A 21,428-nucleotide genomic window follows, 5' to 3' on the forward strand; every position below is an offset into this window, starting at 1 on the left:
TCTCTGGCACATTAATTATTATAATGCTATTTCACTTTGTTTTTAAGTTGTGCACACTTTGTTTTTAAGTTGTGCACACAAACAACAACAAAAGCAGAACTGCAAATGAAATCTACATTTTGAAGAAATATGCCTCAGTCTTCAAAATGAAACTGCAGGCTGCAGTTTGCTGGCCAAAGCCCTATTTCCAGCCTGCTTGCAAATTTGGTTCCACTAAGCTTTTGAAGTTAAGACTTTTAAGGAATGGATATGCCTATGATTAAAACAAGTAAGCAGCACTTTGGAGATCTCACCCTAATCTCCAGCAATGCCACGGATTTCATGCTAGTTTTGGCAAATCAATGGGCCTTCACTTAGCATGAAATGAGTTTTCAGCAGATGAGCTCCATGGAACTGCTCACGTTAAGCACTTGCAGAACTGCTCAGTGAGGGCACTTTTAACTTGTTCATGTGTGGCAGTGGAAAGCTTTGGGAGGGCTCTGCTGTAGTGCAAGGAGTGATCCAAGGAGACACCAGCTCACAGAGCTTTCTGCCATGGGAGGGGAGACCACAGGGACGCCGAGGGAAAGGAGGAAGGCAAAGAGGAACTAAGAGTGATGAGGAAAGGAGGAAGGTGCTTCTCACCTGGCCTCTGAGGCCCAGAAGAGCGGGGATGGTGCAGAGGAGAGGGGCAGGGAGGGTCCCAGAGGAGCGGGGCTGGGAGACGGGCGAGCAAGGAGGAGAGGGCAGGGCACGGTCCGTGGGATCGCCATTCCCGCTCCTGGCAGGGCAGGGACAGCGGCTCTCCCCGCTGCCACCGCCCGGCCCCGGCACCCGCACAGGTGGAGGGAGCGCTGCGAGCGCTGCGAGCCCCGCTGCCCTTCCCTCGGCACGGGGACCCTCCACCGCCCCTCTTTTCCCCGCTGCCCTTCCCTCGGCACGGGGACCCTCCACCGCCCCGCTTGTCCCCGCTGCCCTTCCCTCGGGACGGGGTCCCTCCACCGCCCCGCTTGTCGCCGCTGCCCTTCCCTCGGCACGGGGTCCCTCCACCGCCCGGATTGTCCCCGCCTCGCCACGCCGGCCTCTCCCGCCCGTCCCTGTGCGGGTCCAGAGGAAGCGGCGGCCGGGGCGATGCGCCTCCCCGCCCCGCAGGCAGAGCCCCTTCTTCCCTTCCCACCGAGGAGACACCGGGATCTGCCTCCGCTCCCCTCGGCCCTCCCCCTCGGCTTCCTCCCTCTCGCCCTCTTTTTCTTTTTTTTTTTTTTTTTTTTTTTTTTTTCTTTTTTTTTCCTTTTTCCATCCCCTCCCCCGCCTGGGAAGACCTGGCCGCTCCCCCCGCCCCTGCTCAGTAGCCGCGGGCGCTGGGCGGCGGACGAGCGGCGCGGAGCCGGGAGCCGGGAGCCCCGGGGCTCCGTCCGTGCTGCGGGCTGCCAGGTATGACCGAGACCCTTCCCGGCCCGCCTCTGGGGAGAGGCAGCCCCCAGAGCTGGGTGGGCAGGAGCGGAGCTGGGCATGGGAATGAGGGGCACTGCCCGCTGCCGGGGACAGGGCAGTGAGAGCGTCTCTAAAGTGATAGTGTTTTTGCGATGTCGTTCTTCCTACGCGGGTCGTTTTTAAATAATGATGGGGTTGAGCGATGTCAGTACCTTCAGCTTGGCAGCTGAGATGTTTTGTATAAAGTTCCTGCCTCTTTAGCCTGATAGATAGATAGATTTTTTTATAGGACTATAACGCCACGCGTTTATCTGGTTCTTGTTTTTCGTATTTGAAGCCGGTTTCACAAGGCGGCTTAACCGGACTGGAGGCAAGAGGCACATTTATTGGGTTTTCGGGGGTTTGTCTCTGCGCTGTCCCTTCTGCGGGCAGCAGGCAAGGAGCCTCTCCACCCTTCAAAACAAACTCCTTTAATTCTCATCCATCCCCTCAGTATTAGCGCTACCATCTCCGCGCTCCTTTGGAATTGACACTAATTTCATCCAGATTCGTCACTGCTGGAAGCAGATTTATCTTGGAATAGCAAAAATAGAAAAGCCGTGCCAAGGTATTTAACTTGCAGGCTTTGTAGAGGGGGGAAACTCCTTTGGATCAGGCGCGGAAAAGAAGAGCCTGCTGCGGAAAGCAGGACCAGGGAATGCGTAAGGAGAGATAGAGGCTTATTCCCCAAATCCTCCTCTTCTTCCAGGATAGCCCTGGTCTTTTAACAGGCGGGCACACAGGAGCGGCCGGCAACAGCGCAGAGGGAAGGCGGCCATCCCGGCAAAGCGCTCCCGTCCCCGCCGTTCCTCCGGCCGGTTCCCGGTCTGTGCCCGCCCGCCGCCGTCCCGGGGCCGCTGCCCGGCTGGCAGGGCTGGGCCCCCGGAACCGCGGGGCGCGACCTCCTTTTCCTCCCGCTCGTCCCGGAGCCGGGAGCGGGCAGCGGGCAGCGGGGAGCGGGGAGCGGGGAGCGGCTCCGGGAGGGGCCGGGAGCGGAGCCGGAGCCGGATCGGGCGCGGAGCCGCTGCCGGCGCTGCGGGAGCGCCGCCCCGCGGCCGCGCCGGGCACTGCGCCGCAGGGGGAGTGATCCGCATCATCCCCGGGTGCGGGAGCTCCGAAATGAGCTGTCACGCCTGCCCTGTAAAATTCGTTCTTCCTGTGAGGAATGAAGCTGCCTAAATTTCTGTAAGAGCCAGGAGCCGCAGCGGGATTTTTTCAGCAAGTCAGAGAGGAGGACAACATCCATACATCACTCTACAGAGTGAGCGCACCTGGAGGAGGGAAGGGGGAGCAGTGACAGATAAGATTAAGGCAATGGTTTCTTTCAGGGAGTGTAAGACATCAAAAATTTGTTCTCTGTTTTACTTAGTCAGAATAGAAGTGTGAATTCCAGCTTACAGGATATTTCAAGAATAAGGTCAAAAGCAGTTAAAGGAGATGGTTACTAAGCAGCCTCTGTTGTTTTATGGCCTGGAAATTGCATTTTGACATTCCTCCAAGAAGAAGCAAATCCCAGGGTAGAGGCTGGGATTACCAGCCAGACCAAGATAAAACACTGTCAGGAAGCTGGACTGAATTTAATTCGGACTGAGCTACACTGACATGTCAATTTATTCCATGATAGCTTGAAGAGGAACCTACCCTAGTTCTTGACTGTAAGACTTTATAGCCTTTCCTGAGCATCTGACATGCCTTCAGCTAGAGTAAGGTAGATTATAATGACAAAATATTTGAAGGATACCCTCAAAAATTAAGTAATTTTTGTTCAGTGGATGCAGAAAGGTTAAATGTTGGAAGCAAGAAATGAGAAGAACTAAAATAGTTTTAATTGTATGGATACACCTGGCAGCTGTAATGCCACCAAAGTTATCGGCTGAGCTTGGAAACTGGAGGAAGAATGTCAACATTTTCATATAGCTAAGGATCTGTCTCTTTCTGGTTTCCATCCTGCCTTCTCTCCAGCAATTCCTCATACCTTGAAGAGCTGACTCAAGAATCCCAATTACTGTAAGCCAACCCAAAACCTGCATGGGAAAGGAGTGAAGGAAAGGAGAAGGCAGAGCATCTTGGGGTGTAAAGGAAGAGTGGAGAATGGGTAACACAATGAGGGGTTTTTTGTTGCAATCAGCTTGAAACCCTTTCAGGACATTTTCTCCTTCCCCTGGAGGCTGCATTCTCTCTCCCATTCTTCCACCCTGCAAAGTTATCTTTGCACCCATCTACACATTTACATCCTCATATCTGGCAAGAGGAGCCCTGTGTTTCCCTTTTGCCAGCAGCCTGTTCTGGGCCATGGCAACTGCTGTTTTTTGGAGCTGGCCTCCTCTGAACAGTAGAGATGGGGTTAGTGAACAGATCTTGAATGCATGGCTGGAAATGACAAAGGTGCCTAGCAGCTCCACTGCTCTGCTCTCTAATGAGAATTACCATGTTTAGCAAGTTCCTTGAACTTTGTCCAGTTATCCTGAAGTGTAGTTAGTTCATTCCCAGTGACAAGTGGTTCATTATAAATGAAGAAAATCTTGGCTTCCAAGACTGCCTTTGTAAGTAGTGAGCACTTGAGTATCGTGTTTCAAATGGAAGGCTCCAAGGCAGCTATGAAAGGTTCTGTGCTTAGACTGTTTATATTTTTTTCTTTCTGAAGAGTGGCAGAAGGGAGCCATAGTACTCCACCCATTTGCTTGAAAGTCTCTCTATAAAGCAGAGAGAAAAAAATGGAATCTCTATAAAGTTAGCTATAAGATCATCTGGGAAAACATCAGCCATCACAGCAGAATGACATCGACTCAGACTTTCTATGTGAACAAACAGTTAATAACTGAACTTTCCTCAGGGCTCACTAAGTTCAACTACAGAGGAATATCAAATAGCCAGACCCTGAGGAAAAGCTGAGAAAGGGAGGAGTTTTCTAGGGAAAAATAGAAAAATCATTCTCAAGCCTGACATTAGAACTGTCTTGTTTCAGCAGCTATATTAGGACAAAGCAAATTTAAACCAGTTTTTCTACATTAATATCACACTATTTATCCTCAAACCATGCTAGTTTGTGACAAGCTGGAAATAAAGACAAGGAGATGCCTCATCACACATGTATTAAGCTGTGCTACTCTTGGGTGCATAACATTGTGGCCACAAAATTCCATATATATTAAAGGGAAGACTGTCAAACTTTGGAAGAGAAATGAACTAAGGTTTCCTTACATTGCAGAAACCACCTCTGCTCTAAAGTCCACCAGGTACAACTGGTTGTAAGTAAAGAAACTGTGAGGGAGGAGGTGCATACATGATTGCCCTATTCCTATCCCTATCCTCTACCTTAGGCAACCACATTTAGTTTGTCAGAAACAGGATTTTAGGACAGGCCTTTGGTCAGGCCAGGAAGGTTCTTTTATGTTCTCATTATAGTATTTTTTTATTTTGGCACTTTTTAAGTTACCCACAGATACGTAAAATAGTAATTCCTCCTCAGATTTAGTGCTGTTTGAGCAATACCTGAACCAACACTTTGAAGGTAACTTTGTACATCAAAGTTAATGTTTAAATATGCATATTTCTGCTATACCAATAAGCCAGACTAGTGTGAACAACTGGTGTCCCTCTACAAAATATTGGGCCTGGGGTGATTTCCCATCTCTGCTTTCAAAACTTTCAAATATCTTTTCATATGACCACATACACCCCAGAGCTCAGACATGTGAGTCACTGTAATCTCCAGATGTCTTAGGAAAGTGCACACATCTCCAAAAGCTGAGTTAGCTACTTCAAAGCCAGGGAGGGTTTCCTTGTATTGTAAAATGTAATATATATATATCCTAGTATGTGGACTCCAGCTCAAAGTTGGTGTTCCATTCTGGCAGAGGTGAAATGTGTCAAAACTACACTAAAACAAATCCCCCTCTGAACCTGGCATCAGAAGCAACAAGCTGTGGTTGAACTGTAGGGGTTACTTGACTTAAAAATTAAAAATATTACTTATTACAGGCAACAAATATGTCTATAGGGTGAAGATCATAGGAGCCATTGGTCCATAATACAGCTTTGAAAGGGATGTTTCCACTTCTTTTTCCATATATCCCTACTTTTCATGCTAGATCTTCAGCTAGCCTGTAGCCAGGCTGTTTCACTGGAGAGCATCACTTCCATTATTATGAACTAAAATTAAGGAAAGTGGTTATGTTTGCCCTGGCCTACACTGCCATTGCAATGTAAACCAGAGAGCTTAACCACATATAAATCCTTGAATTGCTTGGCTTTTAAAGTTTAATCATAGACCCTTTCTTTCTTCACTGCTGAGGTTTCCATGTAATTGGAATGAAGCATGTTGGAACTGAGTACAAGTTTCCCAGTGGCAGCTGCCAGTAGTTGGATAATGCCACTGACATCAGTGCTGCCAAGGAGAAAAATGGTCTTTTCAGTAACATTTTAAGCTCAGAATCAAGAGTTCTGGGTTCAGTTTCTGGCTCTGCCTCAGACTTCTAACAATTTTACATTTTTCCTGAATGTTTCCCAGCTACAGATGAGAATAATACTGCTTTTTGTCTTTCTCATTTAAGGTCTTGGTGTGGTGCATTACCCCATCTAAGTGGGGCATTCCACATGTGGCCATAAGGCACAGACAGCACAGTTCCCACAGCCTTTGTGGGATCCTGAAAAAGGCATGTGATGAGTAACCAGACTTGTCCCTCCTACTCAGCTGAGCTTTGCTGCATGTATATATAACCAAGAGATTCCTCTACACCTTCCTCTTTCCTCACTTGTCTGTCTGTCCTAGGAGACCTTGGTTCCTTGGGATAGCAGTTAGCAAAGTACCATTTTTCATACAGGGAGATTTGTAGTTCTAGAAACAATTGGAAGAGTCAGAGGCAATACAGGGAATATCTGAGGCATTTCTATTTTGAGCAGATTGTAGAATTCTGTTTCACTGATGTCAGTTCTAAAATTGCATGATTATACTTAGAATATATTAAGATAACCATGTATATTTCCAAAGTGTATTTTCAAATCTCTCTTTCTTGTTTTAGAAAAAAATAAAATGGAGCACATGTTACTGCTATTCATATTTTTCATACCTATATTGGGTCTCAGTAATGGAACAGAAACTGAACAAGATTTTACTTGGCACTTAAAGAAGATTCCCCAGATTGTGAGAGAAAGAACTTTCTCCCTTGACAGCCCTAAATTTGAAGCAAAACCCAATTTGGAGCTGAACAGTGTATGTGGAATTGAATGTCAAAGAAAACTACCAGTGCCAAGCTTGTCTGACTTGAAGAACCTCTTATCCTACGAGACTGTTTTTGAGAACGGCACACGGACCCTGACTGAAGTGAGAGTCCTCGGAGCAGTGCCTGACCCAGCTGCAAACACAACCACACCAGGGCCTGCCAGGAGGAAGAGGCAGATATATGGAACAGACAGCAGATTCAGCATCTATGACAAGAGGTTTATGACCAACTTTCCGTTCAACACAGCTGTGAAGATCTCCACGGGCTGCAGTGGCATTCTCGTTTCCCCCAAGCACGTGCTGACAGCAGCCCACTGTCTGCACAATGGCAAGGATTATGTCAAGGGCAGCAAAAGATTGAGGGTGGGGCTGATGAAGTCAAAATCCAGAGGCAACGGCAGGAAACGCAAAGGCACTAAAAGGAGCAGGAGAGAAATTCCTGCGGCCAAAGAGGATCCCAAAGTTGCCACGGGATTAGGGCGACAATCCAAAGGGGGTGAGAGAAAGCACAGGAGATCTGGGAGGAAGCAGGGCACCTCAGATGGCATGCCCTCCTTCCAGTGGACCCGGGTGAAGAGCACGCACATCCCAAAAGGCTGGTTCAAGGGTGTCTCTGGGGACGTTGCCCTGGATTATGATTATGCTGTTCTTGAGCTCAAGCGTCCCCACAAAAGGAAATACATGGAGCTGGGAATCAGCCCAACGATCAAAATGATGCCTGGGAGCATGATCCACTTCTCAGGTTTTGACAATGATCGGTCTGGGCAGCTGGTCTATAGATTTTGTAGCATTTCTGATGAGTCCAATGATCTGTTTTATCAGTACTGTGATGCTGAGCCTGGCTCCACAGGGTCTGGCATCTATCTCCGCCTGAAGGAGCCAAACAAAAAGAAGTGGAAACGCAAGATCATCGCTGTTTACTCAGGCCACCAGTGGGTGGACATCAACGGCCAACAGCAGGATTACAATGTAGCAGTACGAATTACTCCTCTCAAATATGCCCAGATCTGCTTCTGGATACATGGGAATGATGAGAATTGCACACTGGGCTGATGAGAGCCCAGCCTCGCTTGCTTAGCACCCTCACTGCCGTAGAGTGACCAATGTCTGGAAGAACATCACTCCACACCAGAATGGGTTTGAACTCAAAGCTCACAAGTAGTGCTGTGGTGACTTAAGAAATGCTGAATTGCTAGGGGAGGGCTAGAATTGTCAGACAAAATATTTCTAATTGTAACCAACCTAGATACGCACTTAAAATCCCAAACTATATTTATGTTTGCAGCTGTGATAAATTCAAGTCATTCATGAGGAGAAAAATGGCTGCACCTGTTAGTCATTTTTTTTCCCTAGGGGAAGGGTTGAAACATCTCAAACTGGTGTTATTAGACAGTATCTATTTTTTTTTCCAATGGATTTACTTTTCTCAGGGTTCTGTTCCAGTTCTTCAAATGCATGTTGTGCATACAGCATGTTACTGTATGTGCAGAATGATCCAGAGAATTGCAGGAGCAAGACATTATTCTGGCATTCTCTAAAGACCACAGGTCCACGTTGAGAAGCAGCACTAGAGTTAATGATTGCTAGCTTGGAAAATTTCCTCTTCTGGTTGCTGCAGGAACACTCCCAAGGAAATTCCAAATTTATGTAGCTGAGGGTTACACCTTACAGACAAATTCACTTCATTGCTCAGTAAAAACAGCAAAAATAAATTAATAAACAAAAATATCCATGTTTGGAAGAAGAAGACACACCTAGACATAGTTTAATGCCTTTAAAGGTTCTTTGAGAAGCTGTAGAAATCTTAAACATGCATCTGCTTTCCAATTAGTATTTGGAGAGCTGTAGATTTAGTTTCTAGTCAAATGTTTAGCTTTACCATTGGGAGAAGTCTCTGACTCCTGAAGTGGTTACTTGACAATCATTTGGAGCTTCATAGATGATGTATTTTTTGGTGCTAAACATTTCTTCAGTTTTTATAAATCACTTTTATATGAGTTCAGCTTCATAGATAGGATAGTATGTATTAGACTGGGAGTAGAAAATCAATGTTTTAGTTTGGTTTACACAGTTTTGCAGTGTGTGGTTTTAATCATGCTACATTCAAACTCCACCTCAACATGATTCTCGAGGTTAACTGAACATTTCTCCCAACTAAATTATAGCACCTTCTAAATGGTAGGACTATCCTGTGCATTATAGAAGGTATCTTGTTAGATAGCAGCAGTAGTTAGCAAATAATTTGGTTCAATATGTTTGTAGAACCACGTATTTAATGAAGACACAAACTGAGCTTGACTTTTACACACTTTTAAATACAAACCACTTTCTCAAAAGCTGTTGTTGATTGCTATATAAGTCTATATATTTTATTTTATGTCAGGATTTTCAAGTACACAGAATTGTTATGGTGCTACGTTAATCTAATAACATAAAAAGATACTGTGCCTTTCTGATCATATCCTTTGGGTTCCAATACTTTTAGAGTATTCACCACCTTAATATTTAAATTTTTTACCATAAATTTATGGTGACCAAAATACAGTTTCTTCCTGTGCAGGAGAAAAATAATACTACAAGATTTTAAAATACTATTTGATTGTTGGAATCTTTAAAGCATGCTTGTAATATCTTTCAATGAAATAAGATTATTTTAAATAACCCCTTTTTTTCGTAGATGGTTGAAAGTATGTAACCTGACACACTGAATGTGCAGGCAACTTTGTCCTATTATTGCCAAAGCATAAAAATTTAAGACTTGCTTCCATATCATAACCCTAACAAGATTTCATTCATTGGAAGAGATCCTACTTTAAAGGAAACTACTTTTAATGTCAACCTTTCCAGGGAACATTCGTCTTTCTTTATTATGTTTTAATTTTATTTTGTGTGATTGTTTGCAGAAAACTAATAATAATTTTTAAAGTTTAGAAATAAATCTCTAAGATTTTAGGGTTAATTATTTTTTACTGTTGTTAACTTTTCTATTAACACATGTGGCTTTGCTGACAGTAATTTTAAATCACCTCAGTCCAGTATTTAATACTCTCATTCTATGCAGCAGATTTATAGTATTCTTTAGTCAGGTCTATAATGTTTTTCTTAAGTGCCTTTTTCCATAGTTACTGTGACAAATAAGGTACCACATCATTAATCTAATGCAAGACAACCCAGGTCCATGGATTTTTTTACAATTATTGTCATTGTTGATTTGTGTCCAAAACTGATCAAGATAAGGGGGCTTAGTAAATTCCTTGTTTTGTTGAGCCTTATTTAGGTGTGCTCTTCAGAAGAAGAAATAAAATCTATTTCTTTATCACTTTGGGAATTAGGAGCAAGGTAAGAATGAAAAATGCTTTATGTCAGCTTCCAAATGGTCTTGTTATAGTAATCATCTGTTCTAAATATCTCAGCTGCAACCTGAGGTTCCCATACCAGGTTGATAAAAAGTCTTTCTTTTCAGAGAATAAATGCTCATAGATGCTCAGTGCTTCATTTTATTGTACTAAGAAATTAAAGAGATTGGCAAGAGCATCATAAAAATTAACTTTCAACAAACAAACCTCTGTGTCTCAGTGCCCATGCACAAAGACATGCAAGTATACAGGCTTGGAGAACACATGTTGTTTTGATTATGTTTTGGTGTTGTGAGCACCTTCAGGCCAAGGAATGCAGGTAAAGGAAGATACAAAGTGTTTTACCTCTTGCTTCGGCATGCTAGGCAACATTTTGGTCCTCACTTGGCCTAACAGAGAAATAAATTCTTTATGTAGGCACTGGGACCACCTACTAGAGGGACTACTGGGGTAGTTCATAAATTAAATACTTACACAGAATCCCAGGAATTCAATGTCCTGCATAGAGCTCTTGGAACCCACCACTGCAAATAGGACAAGAATTTCTGAGCCATCTCAGATTTTTAAAAACCTGCCATTACCCTCTAGTTACCAATTAGAAAATATGAGGAGAAAAACATGATCTCAGTGGATCAAATCTTGCTGTTGTCTAGGACACCAGCACAAGGCTGTTTGTGGTGTTTCCCTGAGGCATTTTTCCTCTCTCAGGTACCAGGCTGTACATCATCTGCTTTCATTAGAATAATTCTTTTCCATAGGAGTCGGTATAGTAGACATTTTTATTTAACTGTGTTCCTGGTTTTAGGTAAAAACAACCTCAGTAAAAATCTCTTTTCTCCTAGAGGGCTACTGGAATTTATAATCAACAAGTAAGTTTTTTTTAGGGCCAAAGGTAAACCATATATGCAAGCCATTAACACACCCAGACCAGCTTCTGCAAGGTTTTTGTGCATGTGTTTAATCTGAGGTTCTGAGACACAGTGGAAGTCAAGGGAGTTATCAGCAACATGAAAAATTAGGTCTAAGTTTGTACTAACAAAAGAAAAGCACAACATTATTTAGGGAAATTATTTCTGCTATATGAGGTATGGAGTACTCAATGCTTTAATTATTGCTTAAAGAAACTCCTTAACTCCTTAAGATTTACCATCTTAATTTTGCAGATTTATGTGTCTATATGGAATATGAATCAGCATGAATATGTCTTAAATAAAAAAAAAACAACAAACTTATCCACATATGGAGGAGAGAACAGCTGGGGAGTTCTTTCTATTCAGTTGATAAAGGATGACCTGGCAGCAAATAGAAAATAAAGCAGAAAGAAAGAACAAGTAGATGGTATGGAAGACCAGGAAGATGGAGGTGGTATGCAAGGGATAAAGGAAGTGTGCAAAGTAACAGATGAAATGGCTGCAAGGTAGCAGAGGCAACTATGGTGAGAAAGAGTAGGCAGATGACAGACACCTAATAGTATGAATTAAGATGTGAAATCCACAAGTTTAATGAACAATTTTTCAGTGTTAAAGATAAGACTTTTCTTTCCAGCCAACAAGGAAAGGGCTGTGAGAGGACTGAGGTTGTGGCAGGGACTGCTAGCAGGCAGAGGTTTGACTCTGATCTACAATCCATCCTGAATTCACAGGGATTATGCTTCTGTTTGTTCAGGGTCCTTGGAAAGAAGCAGATCCATTTTCTGACTGAAAGGCTTGGCATATGAGCCTCCCAGTACACTGGATCACTAAGAGTGTAGTGAGAAAGGGGAGTTCTTCAAACCTGAGCTTTTGTTGGGATTCCTGTAAAGGCTATTCTCCACTGGAAAAAAAAAAATCAAACAAAAAACCTCAGATTTAAGGCATTTAAATGTTGGCTCCATTTTTTGCATGTATCTAGAAATTCTAGGGAATAAATTTTTTTCAAGTGTCCTCTGTTTGTGTTTGGCATCTGTAGGAATTTAATCAACTGTTTCTAATTTAAAAGCATAGATTATTGCAGATAGTTCCATCTACAAATTCCCAGATTAAAGAATGACTGCAGGGAAAAAAAAGAGAATGTTATTAAATTGAAAGCTTCAAATTTCACTGTAATCTCAAAGGATTTGGAAGTATATTTTGGTCCCCTTTGTATCAGTCTTTTGCTCCAAGCATCAGAGCATTTAGGTTAAAAACCTCCAGAAGCAGCTTTGAGGATTCTTTCATATTCTTAGCTTTTTAAAGACCAACAGAGAAGAGTATAATATTTTCAACTGTGCAAAATGACAAGCCATTTGAGAAAATAAATGCAAACCTTTGCTCTGATATTATATGATGCACTTATTATGTCAATAAATATTTTCTGTTGTTTTTCTTTTCCTCTGTCATGATGCAGTTTGTTAGTTATGGTTGTGTTACACAAACCTCATTGTCTAAGTGCCTGTAATGATTTATCAGTGAATCATCTGGGACTTGGTCTTACAAGATATTAATGTCTCTTTAAACTAGTTGTGGGAAAAAAAAGTCTTCAAGATAATTACTCCATGAGCAAATTTGATGAGTAAAAAAATTTAGTTCAGCAAGGAAATGACTCATAGTCTATGCTGCAAGTTATTAATTCTAAAATAAGTAATTAGTTCTGTTTCTGCTATTTGCTTTAGCTACACTTTCTGCCTTGGAGAGCTGTTCAATCAGGCCAAATTAGAAGTATGTAAAATATTATAATCTTGGTTCTTGGAATTATCTTATCTCTGTGCCCTTGAAACTGGTGTTGATTTTATCTCTAAGGGTAAAAGGAGAGATTTTTGGCAAGGTCAAGAGCCGCTGGAAATATTTAAGGGAAAGTTAAGAAATTAATACAGCTGTGATTAACAGTGTGCCTAATACAGGGGTCTGGCAAGGGCTTGCCCACCAGCTCTTATATGGGTCTCCACATGGGAGAGAAGTGCCACAGGGAAATAAATAGGATTGAAAGCTTTTTGACCTGGAAAAAAGTCTTTTTGGGGCTGATAACAGGATCTAAGTCTTTTCATTGCTGAAATCTACTTTTTGCCATGATCTGGGAGAATGTCTTGGTGCCTGAGAAATGCTCTCAGCCTCCATAGAGGGAACACAAACAGAGACTCAGGGGTGAGAGCTGTGTCCTCTGCAGGCCATTCCCAAGCCACTGGCACGGATGTGGTTTCTTTGGTGGAAGATATGCTCCAACAAATGCTATGGATCACATACTCCCATGGGCCCTGGGGGGCTTGATCTTGAACCTTGTCCAAATGTCTATTCAGCCCTGAAATGTTCCCATACAACCCAGACCCCTGTGCAGGTATTTTCCAGTCATACTCCCATTTCCCAGTGTTTAACAAATGATCAAAAGGTCTTCCCCAAATAACAGACACTCAAATCTTCCAAAGAGGTGGCACCTTCTGCTGTTTATTATGCAGGTATTCCTGAAGAATCATTCATTCCTTCTATTTCAGATATGTCTTTAGATCTTGAAAATGGCTAATCCTTCAGTTGTTATCACTTAAAAGAGAAATCAGATATAGTGGAAAAACCAGACAAATATTTACTTGTGCTTCTTGGTAATTATGTACACACCACACTTTTTACAGTTGCTATGGCTCTACTTCTTTTCCATGTGAAAGAGTTTGAAAACCTTGGATGAAACCATATTGGGCTGGTTTTCAGACAAATTACTCAGCTGCCCTTTGGCTAGAGTTGCAGCATTCTCCCACCCCTCCCTTCCAGTTTAATTTCCAAATTTGTGGATAAAATGTTGCTTAAAACTTTGCTTAATTAAGGATGAAAGAACTCAGCAGACAGCACACAGCAGTGGACCCTTTCTGGCTGTATCTCTCCCTGGTCATTTTGAAGCAGGAAGAAGAAGGGGACAAGAGAAAGCAAAGCACAACAGCAAAAAAAAGCTCAGTGCCTTACTGAGTGGAAGAAAATGTGATATCTGTTTTTTCCTACTATCAAAGGCAACATTAGTTTTTGTATGTACAATTTCTTTGTGTTTTCTTGAATGATTCATCAGCTAAATATTTTTGGCTCTGTACAGGAATGAACGAGCAGTAGTGGGGATACAACATGGCCTTGAATGCCAGCAGGGGCTTCCCCTCCTCAAAACACACACACTAAAAGAGAATGCTAAATTACCCCAAAGGGAATTACCAGCAATACAAAGAGGGGCAAAAGTCACCTCTCAGAAAAGCACCAATGGGATATTTGGGGATAAAGTTTGTGCATAAAGGCAACAGAGACTTTATAACTACATGTGGCATATGGGTTTTTCTGCCATGGTTGTCTGGGCAGGACATTGGTGCATTCCAGAGCTGTGGTGAGTTACATGGTGGAAGAAAATCCACCTGCTGGTGGTCAATCCCACCACCTCCCACAGCAACAGGGACCTACTGTGCTATCAAACTCTCACTGCTAATTGTGAGTTTGAGCTCAGACCTGGCCTTCATAAATGGTGGATGTGAGCAGAGCCTTCCAAGGATGTGGCCACTAATATTTTAGGTTTTGTACATTTTGCTCTGCATCTACATGGAGGATGTATGAAGCCATTTTTTTTAAATAACAGTGAGCTCTTGTAAACAAATGCTGCATCATGTACTCCTCTCATTTACAATGCTCAGTCTTGAAGGGAAATTTGACCAATCACAAAAGACATATATTTACTTGTTGTAGGACATTATACACCAGCCATTTGTGACCTGTAAATTTATTTCAGAAAGAAATAAAAAGGAAGCCTATACTCAAAAGAGAAGTAGCTTTGTCACTGTTCAATTTACTGCTCAATTTATTTCCTTGCTTGCCAATTAACCTGGTACAGCAGTGATCTGTGATCCAATAATGCTGCTCATTCAATTGATATGCTTGAAACACACAAACTTCACTTATTGAAACTGATTTCCTTACCAGTTCACACTAGATACAATCAGGCAGCTGTGTGAAAATAGTGCTCACAAGTTTAAAAAACCCCACAAAATCAGCTGCCACTGTATTTCATTATTTCATATCAGTTTCCAATTTTATTTAATTCTTTCCTGTCTATCTTGCATTCTTTCTAAGTGAGAGAGAATTCCACTTTTTAATTTTTTTTAACTGTGCCCATTTTGGATTTTCACTTCGTTTTCTTCTCTAATACCAAACACTTAAAATTAAAATGAATGAAATCATGCCCAAGCATTACTGTATAAAAAGGAACTTGGGTTACTGTTTAAGAGAAGCCTCTTGAAGTTGCTATTAAGGTAACAGCTGCAAACAGAGAATGAAAGGCAAAATCACTGAAAACAAACCAGTGTTCATACCTCTAAGACAACACATCAAATCTGGATCTAGCCTTGGGAAATGCTTTGAGCCAGTGGAAACACAGGCTGCCAGCTGAAGGAGCAATCTTGTGACATCCTTACAAAAGAGCTCTGGGAAGCCCTGGCAGCTCCTCCTGCCACAGATGCTGATGGAGGGAGAAGCCACCAGCTCTGGACACCAGCAGCAAGCACAGGGTTTAATCTAAGCACATCCTACTCTCCAGAGGAAACTGATTTAATTTCACTGGTCTAAATGACTGCAAAAATAGCAATGATTTGATGCTATTAATCAAGTTTACTAACTGAGCTGCAAATGGCTCCTGTGACAAGATCCACTGTAATGACAGTTTCAAATAAAAAGTGAATGATCCCTGACAGGGAGATCTGCTTGTGTGGGATCCACATCTGCTCAACACCTGCAGAGATTTGGCAGAAGTGTTGTCAGTAGCTGGCTGTGGGTGAGGTTTATTACACCAGTTATTTGAGCATACTACTAAGGTAATGTCTTGTTGCAGCAGTTTGGCCTTCTAGGGCTAATCCAAGGACAAAGCCTGGAAAAGGGCAGTTATAGAAGTTTCAGATAGGTCTTGCAGCATTTCTTTACATACCATTTGTGAAAGAGAACATCACAACTCTACAGAAAGTGCAGAATCTTCATATTCCAGTGTGTACAATGCACCTGACTTCCCTCCCCTTTTCTCCTGTGCAATTAAACAGCACAAATAAAAACCTGCTTAATTGGGAAGAACTGTAAGTGGTGCAAAGAACTTAGGAAATGCCATGCCTCATTATATCCCTATTCCAGCCCTTTCTTTAACACTCAAGGTGGAGCCAGGGCTGTGAGCACAGCCTGTTTGCCAAACCCATGCTGGCCCTCATCTCTCAGCACAGCTGCCAGAGCCCACATACAGAGCCAAAATTGCACAGTTCTGGGACAGAGGCATGCAGCCACCTACTTTTCAAGGCTATAATATAATTTTCTTTCTTTAATTTGGCAAAGACTAGACTTCCAGGTAAGTATTTTTAGACATATAAGAAGTCACATTTCTAGATGCAGAAGCCAGCTCCCTCTTGCTAATCTGAAAGCAAATTTTTTGTAAATTTTTAGGCTTGTTTGGATACATCACTGTGGAACCAGCTCCTGGTAGAAACATGATAAAGACAGAGCTCAGATATACAAGGCTGGTAAAAAGCAAAGTTACCTATGAAGCAGGTAATTGCTAAAATAATTGCTAAAATAATTGCTAAAATAATTGTTAAAATAAAATAAAATAAAATAAAATAAAATAAAATAAAATAAAATAAAATAAAATAAAATAAAATAAAATAAAATAAAATAAAATAAAATAAAATAAAATAAAATAAAACAACAGCTTTTCTTAAAATCGATTTGGCAGGATTTTTTTTTCTGCTACCTACTGATTATGTACATGGGAAAAAAAAAAGGGTTTTTTTGGTTTGTTTTTAATTTTAGTAGGATTCCAATGTCATATCTTAGCAAAGGGCTTTTTAGGCAGCTCCACCAATGACAGTATTAGGATTTCAGCAGATAGTGTCATGTTTTCTGGAGCAATCCAAAGGCAGAAGGGATGGTGGTGATGATCAAACTACTGATGAGAATGGTTTTTGGATAAAAACCAACTAACCAACCAACCAGCCATCTAGAAATTATGGCCATTAATACCCACAAAACTTTCCATGAGAGCAGAGCAGTTCAGGTTTGTGTCCTGCCTCTCACTGTTGTCCCTTCCATATTCACAGCTGTGGTGGTTTGAAACAGTTTGTTTTTTGGTGAGAATTGTTCTTTACCTTGCACAGGTTTCTTTCCCTTGCTACCTGCCACATACATGTGCCATGAATGAGTGCACCTAGAAAGGAAAATAAACCTGTGCTCTCAACCTGTTAATGCTACCCCATCCTTATCTGAGAGGCATCTAAAACAGTTTCCTGTCTCTTCCCTCACCTCTCCCATCACATTCCAGAGACCTGCAGCTGCTTCTTGTTTCTGTCTCACCTGCCAGGTGCATGAGCAAGCCACATGTGGGACAAACAGAGTTTAAGGATCCTGCATTTGAGGGTCTGAGGAGGATGGATACCCCCAACTCCTCCAGAGCCCCTCTGCCCTGCCATCTTTGCAGTGTGTTGAATTCCCCCAGGATTATTCCTGATGCACAAAGAATACAACCACATGAAAAGCAGGATGTGGAGAGAAACTCAGCCCACAGCTTTCCCCTTCCTTCCTATATTTCTTCTTATTTTATAAAGATCTAGCAGTGTACTGAATCTTATTAATGTCACAAAGAGTCCAACAGTAATGGTCTATACTGATATTATTTAAACAGTCAAATTTCTCCCTTTTAAAGCTTTTAAAAATTACTTCCTTTTAGAATCCTCAATTCTGTTCTTCTTTTCTCTCTTTTTTTTTTTTTTTCCAAAATGGCTACACACTATGAGCCAATGTATCCTGAAGGACAATTTCTTAAACTACAGTTCTGCAGGAAGAGCACAGAGGAGCATAGGATGACCATAGCCCAACAGTGCAGTCCTGCTGGGGAAAGCACAGGTGCCACAGTTGAACAGGGTGCAGAGAATACAAAGATTGAACTGATGAACTGATATCTAGAAAACTTGATTGGCAAGGAAAGTGTGAAGGCAAAGGGCACAAGCCAAAAGCATGACCATGATAACTGTCCAAATACTATCACTGCTACTGCAAAGAACGAAGAGGGTCTCCCTGTGGACAGAAGAAATAACAGTTCAATGTGCAGCAAGGAATGGTCAGGTAATACAACAAAAAACCCCAGCAACTCTTTCAGGGTGAAGATGATGATGATCTTCAGTAATGTTCAGAAAGACTGTGGAAAGATAGAGGTTTTCTAGAAAAATCTGCTTTGTATTATCCAATTTTACTTTTAGAGCTGGGAACTAGAGTAGATATATGTGATTTCTATCTTATCACTCTGCCAGCAGTCTCAAAGTTGAAACTTCATGTGCTCTGAATGCATTGCCTTTGCAGTGGAATGCAGAAAGCTGTGTTGGTCCTGTTTATCTGCAGCAGAAAGCCAAATTTTAAATGAAACAGTATGCATAGTTATACTGATCTTTTATATTGGCAATAAAATGCTTTGGCTAAGAGAAAAATATTGTATTTCACACCAGAGTCTGTCCCAGGAAAGCACAGATTGGATCAGCTTAGGTCTTTAGTTTGGCTAGGGAAAAAATATTCATTTCAGCTACATCTCTCCTCTATCTCTGACAGATCAATCAAAATACTGGATTTACCAGTTCAAGTTTCCAGCCACTGTAGGTTCAGTTTCAAATGGAAAAGCGTGGCTGGCATGCTGAACTCTGCTACTAGAAAAATAATATTCTCAAACCCTGCCAGCTATTTTAAAGGTCATTAAATGACAGAAGCACACCCATGACAGGCTCTTCACACAAACTGTGCTGAACTGTGTTGCAATTCATGCATGAGACCAGCTACTTAATTTTAAGATTTCCAGAGCAACCACTTGCCATATTGAAGTGGTTACTAAAGCTAAATTGGTTAGAATGCATGGTAGACTATTCCTACATGAGGCTCAAAGGGGTAAAGGTACAGCAAAGACAGCATTACTGGTTTGAGATGGGGGAAATTCCCTTGCTAATGACAGAATCAGATAGCCTGGCTTAGGTGTTACTGCTTCCAGGGCTTGCAACTCTTTTGCAGCTCTCTGTTTCTCTAAAATATGCAGTTGAACAGACTGTAGATGATTTGCTCATTTCCCAGTACATACTCCTCATCTAAACAGAGATGGAGGTTGATAGTGATATGTTTGCAAATTCTTGGAGATATTTCTAAAAGTTGTTAAAACACAAACCACCCAAATCCAGCCTTCAACATCTGTTGAGGGGAAAAAACCCCAAAGCTATCTGAAAAATCCATAAGCCAAGCTAAATGACATAGTAGGATTAGAGTCAGTCTTGATGATCAGTCATGAAGTCAAATGTCTAAACAAAGAAAATATTTTAACAGATACATAAGCCACTTTATTACAATAAATAATTTCCAGGATTCTAAAATCCCAGGGAAATCAATCCTAGATACAAAATACTATATTTTGAGTGAGCAGAAGTATAACACTTCTTTAAATTACATTTTTCTTCACTGAATCTATATGTGCAAGACATATCTATCAGGACCTATATTCCATCTTAGTAATCATTAAGAATGTAATCTGTCAGGCTATGTTTTAAAACCTCCAGGAAAGAACTCTCCACTTAGAAGCCATAAGGTGCACTTTTTTGAGATAACTGAAAATACTGGAGAAACCAGTAGGCTTAAGTATACATGGACACAACTATTACCTGTCCTTCAGCAATATGGTTAAAGAGCTGCTCATGAGAAATAGGTTTACCTGATATCTCAGACTAAAGAGTGTGCAGAGCATTAGAGAATTATACACATACACAAGTTAGTTTTATCATTGCTACTTACAATCATAACAAATAGCTGAGTGTTTAAATAGAAAAATCTGTTTCCTGTCGCTGTGTAATAATTTTATTTTATTTTGAAAAAAAAGTATTTTTTCCTAGTCTCTGTTCATCAGTGGGAACCAACACTCTTGTCTGTACAAGGACTATGGTAACAAGGTGTTTTCATATGCATATTTTGGATTTTAAAATACAAATTTCAAAAGAGAAAAATATAAGTAACCTCATTCAATTTTACAAAAGTTTAGGATGATGTTTAAAAACTGTCCATGCATGAACCCAGATGCACTGCTGGTGATTTGTATACAACTGGATTAATGGAACTTTTATGACAATTCAAAATTAGGTTCAGTGTGTTGAATGCTGCCTTGCCTCTCTCCCTGTCTGGGCCTCAACCATGCCTTAGAGAATAAAACATTTCACAGGAATCACAGGCAGTCAAATATTTTAAGAGAGAAGCACATTTCCAGTACGATTTGCCTTGGAGCCAAATGTTCTTGAGGCAAATTCTACAAATTCAAATCTTGAAGAAAACAAAAAGAGGCAAGCAGCTGGATTTCCATCAATACCATTTCTAAAATGAGAGTGACAGGAAAGTAATTTGAGTGCAACATTGCAAACTTTCACAAAGAGAAATGCAATACTTGGAACCCAGGCAGCAAGGAAAAGTCACCAGTTACCTGCAGTCTTAAATGTATTTAATTATCTATATTTATTTGTATATTTAAATATATATTCAAAATCAGGACAGCTCATGTCCCACAAAACACAGAGCTGGGAAAGCTCAGTGTCTGCTCATCCCTGAGCAGCAGGGATGCTGGACAGGTGCTGGATACTGTTATGATGGGATGGAGGACAGCTGGGAAGTGGGGATTTCAATACACTGCTGAAAATCTATTTTTTCAAGCACAAAGTGAATGATATGCTCTATCTCCCAAAGCATGTCCATAGAAATAGATCCTAAACCAAAATTTCAAAGTGGCTGTGCAAAGGCAGATTCAAAGATGCTCTATCACCTAGGCCAGAATTTATACAGTAAGTCAATGTTATTCATGCAGTATGCTGGTCTCAGTGTTACTATTTCCCCCCTCTTTCTTCCTTTGTTAAAATCTTTGTTTTTCCATGTTTCAAAAGAGAAGTGATCTATTTTCTGTCTTGATGTTTTTCAAAAAAATTCAGTTCTGCCCTTTCAGTTGGTTGGAGATAGTGTGAGATTATTACAGAAAGGAAGAATCACTAAAAACCCTCTTGATTATCAACCCAGACTGACAGGTTATAATTACACAACACATCATAGACACATAAGGTATAATCTTAAAATTAACTTCAGAATTTAACTTGTCCTGTGTTTGTATCTCAGCAGCATTTAAAAAAAATCCCTTTTATTTATACGCAGACACACAGAGTATGAAAGGCTATTTCTTTTAAAGCTTGGTGCCTGCTTGTAGCTGTAAATTGTTTTGTACACAAAATCTTTTTGCTGCCATTGAATACCCACACTGCAGGCCTGCAGCAGCTTACAAGGCTGAGGGCACAGAGCTGCCCCCTCCCTGGGGTCACTCTGCACCCAAAAACTGCCCACCCCCTTCCTCAATGACAGACAGCCTGTCTGTCAAGAGCAAGAACACACCACCTATCCCCCACA

General features: G+C 41.5%; 1 protein-coding gene across 1 annotated transcript; it reads left to right on the forward strand.

Annotated features, from left to right (window-relative positions):
* The first annotated feature begins 1,332 nt into the window (after positions 1 to 1,332).
* Positions 1,333 to 12,385, forward strand: PRSS35 (serine protease 35). The gene is made up of 2 exons (XM_079299335.1): positions 1,333 to 1,413; positions 6,474 to 12,385. The coding sequence occupies exon 2, from the start codon at positions 6,485 to 6,487 to the stop codon at positions 7,724 to 7,726; it is 1,242 nt and encodes a 413-aa protein (XP_079155461.1). The 5' UTR covers positions 1,333 to 1,413; positions 6,474 to 6,484; the 3' UTR covers positions 7,727 to 12,385.
* The last annotated feature ends 9,043 nt before the right edge of the window (positions 12,386 to 21,428 follow it).

This window comes from Erithacus rubecula (assembly GCF_903797595.1).
Source record: "Erithacus rubecula genome assembly, chromosome: 2".
Taxonomy (NCBI): Eukaryota; Metazoa; Chordata; class Aves; order Passeriformes; family Muscicapidae; genus Erithacus; species Erithacus rubecula.

Coding starts and splice junctions, on each gene's coding strand:
- PRSS35 (XM_079299335.1), top strand. CDS start 6,485: ATGGAGCACATGTTACTGCTATTCATATTTTTCATACCTATATTGGGT.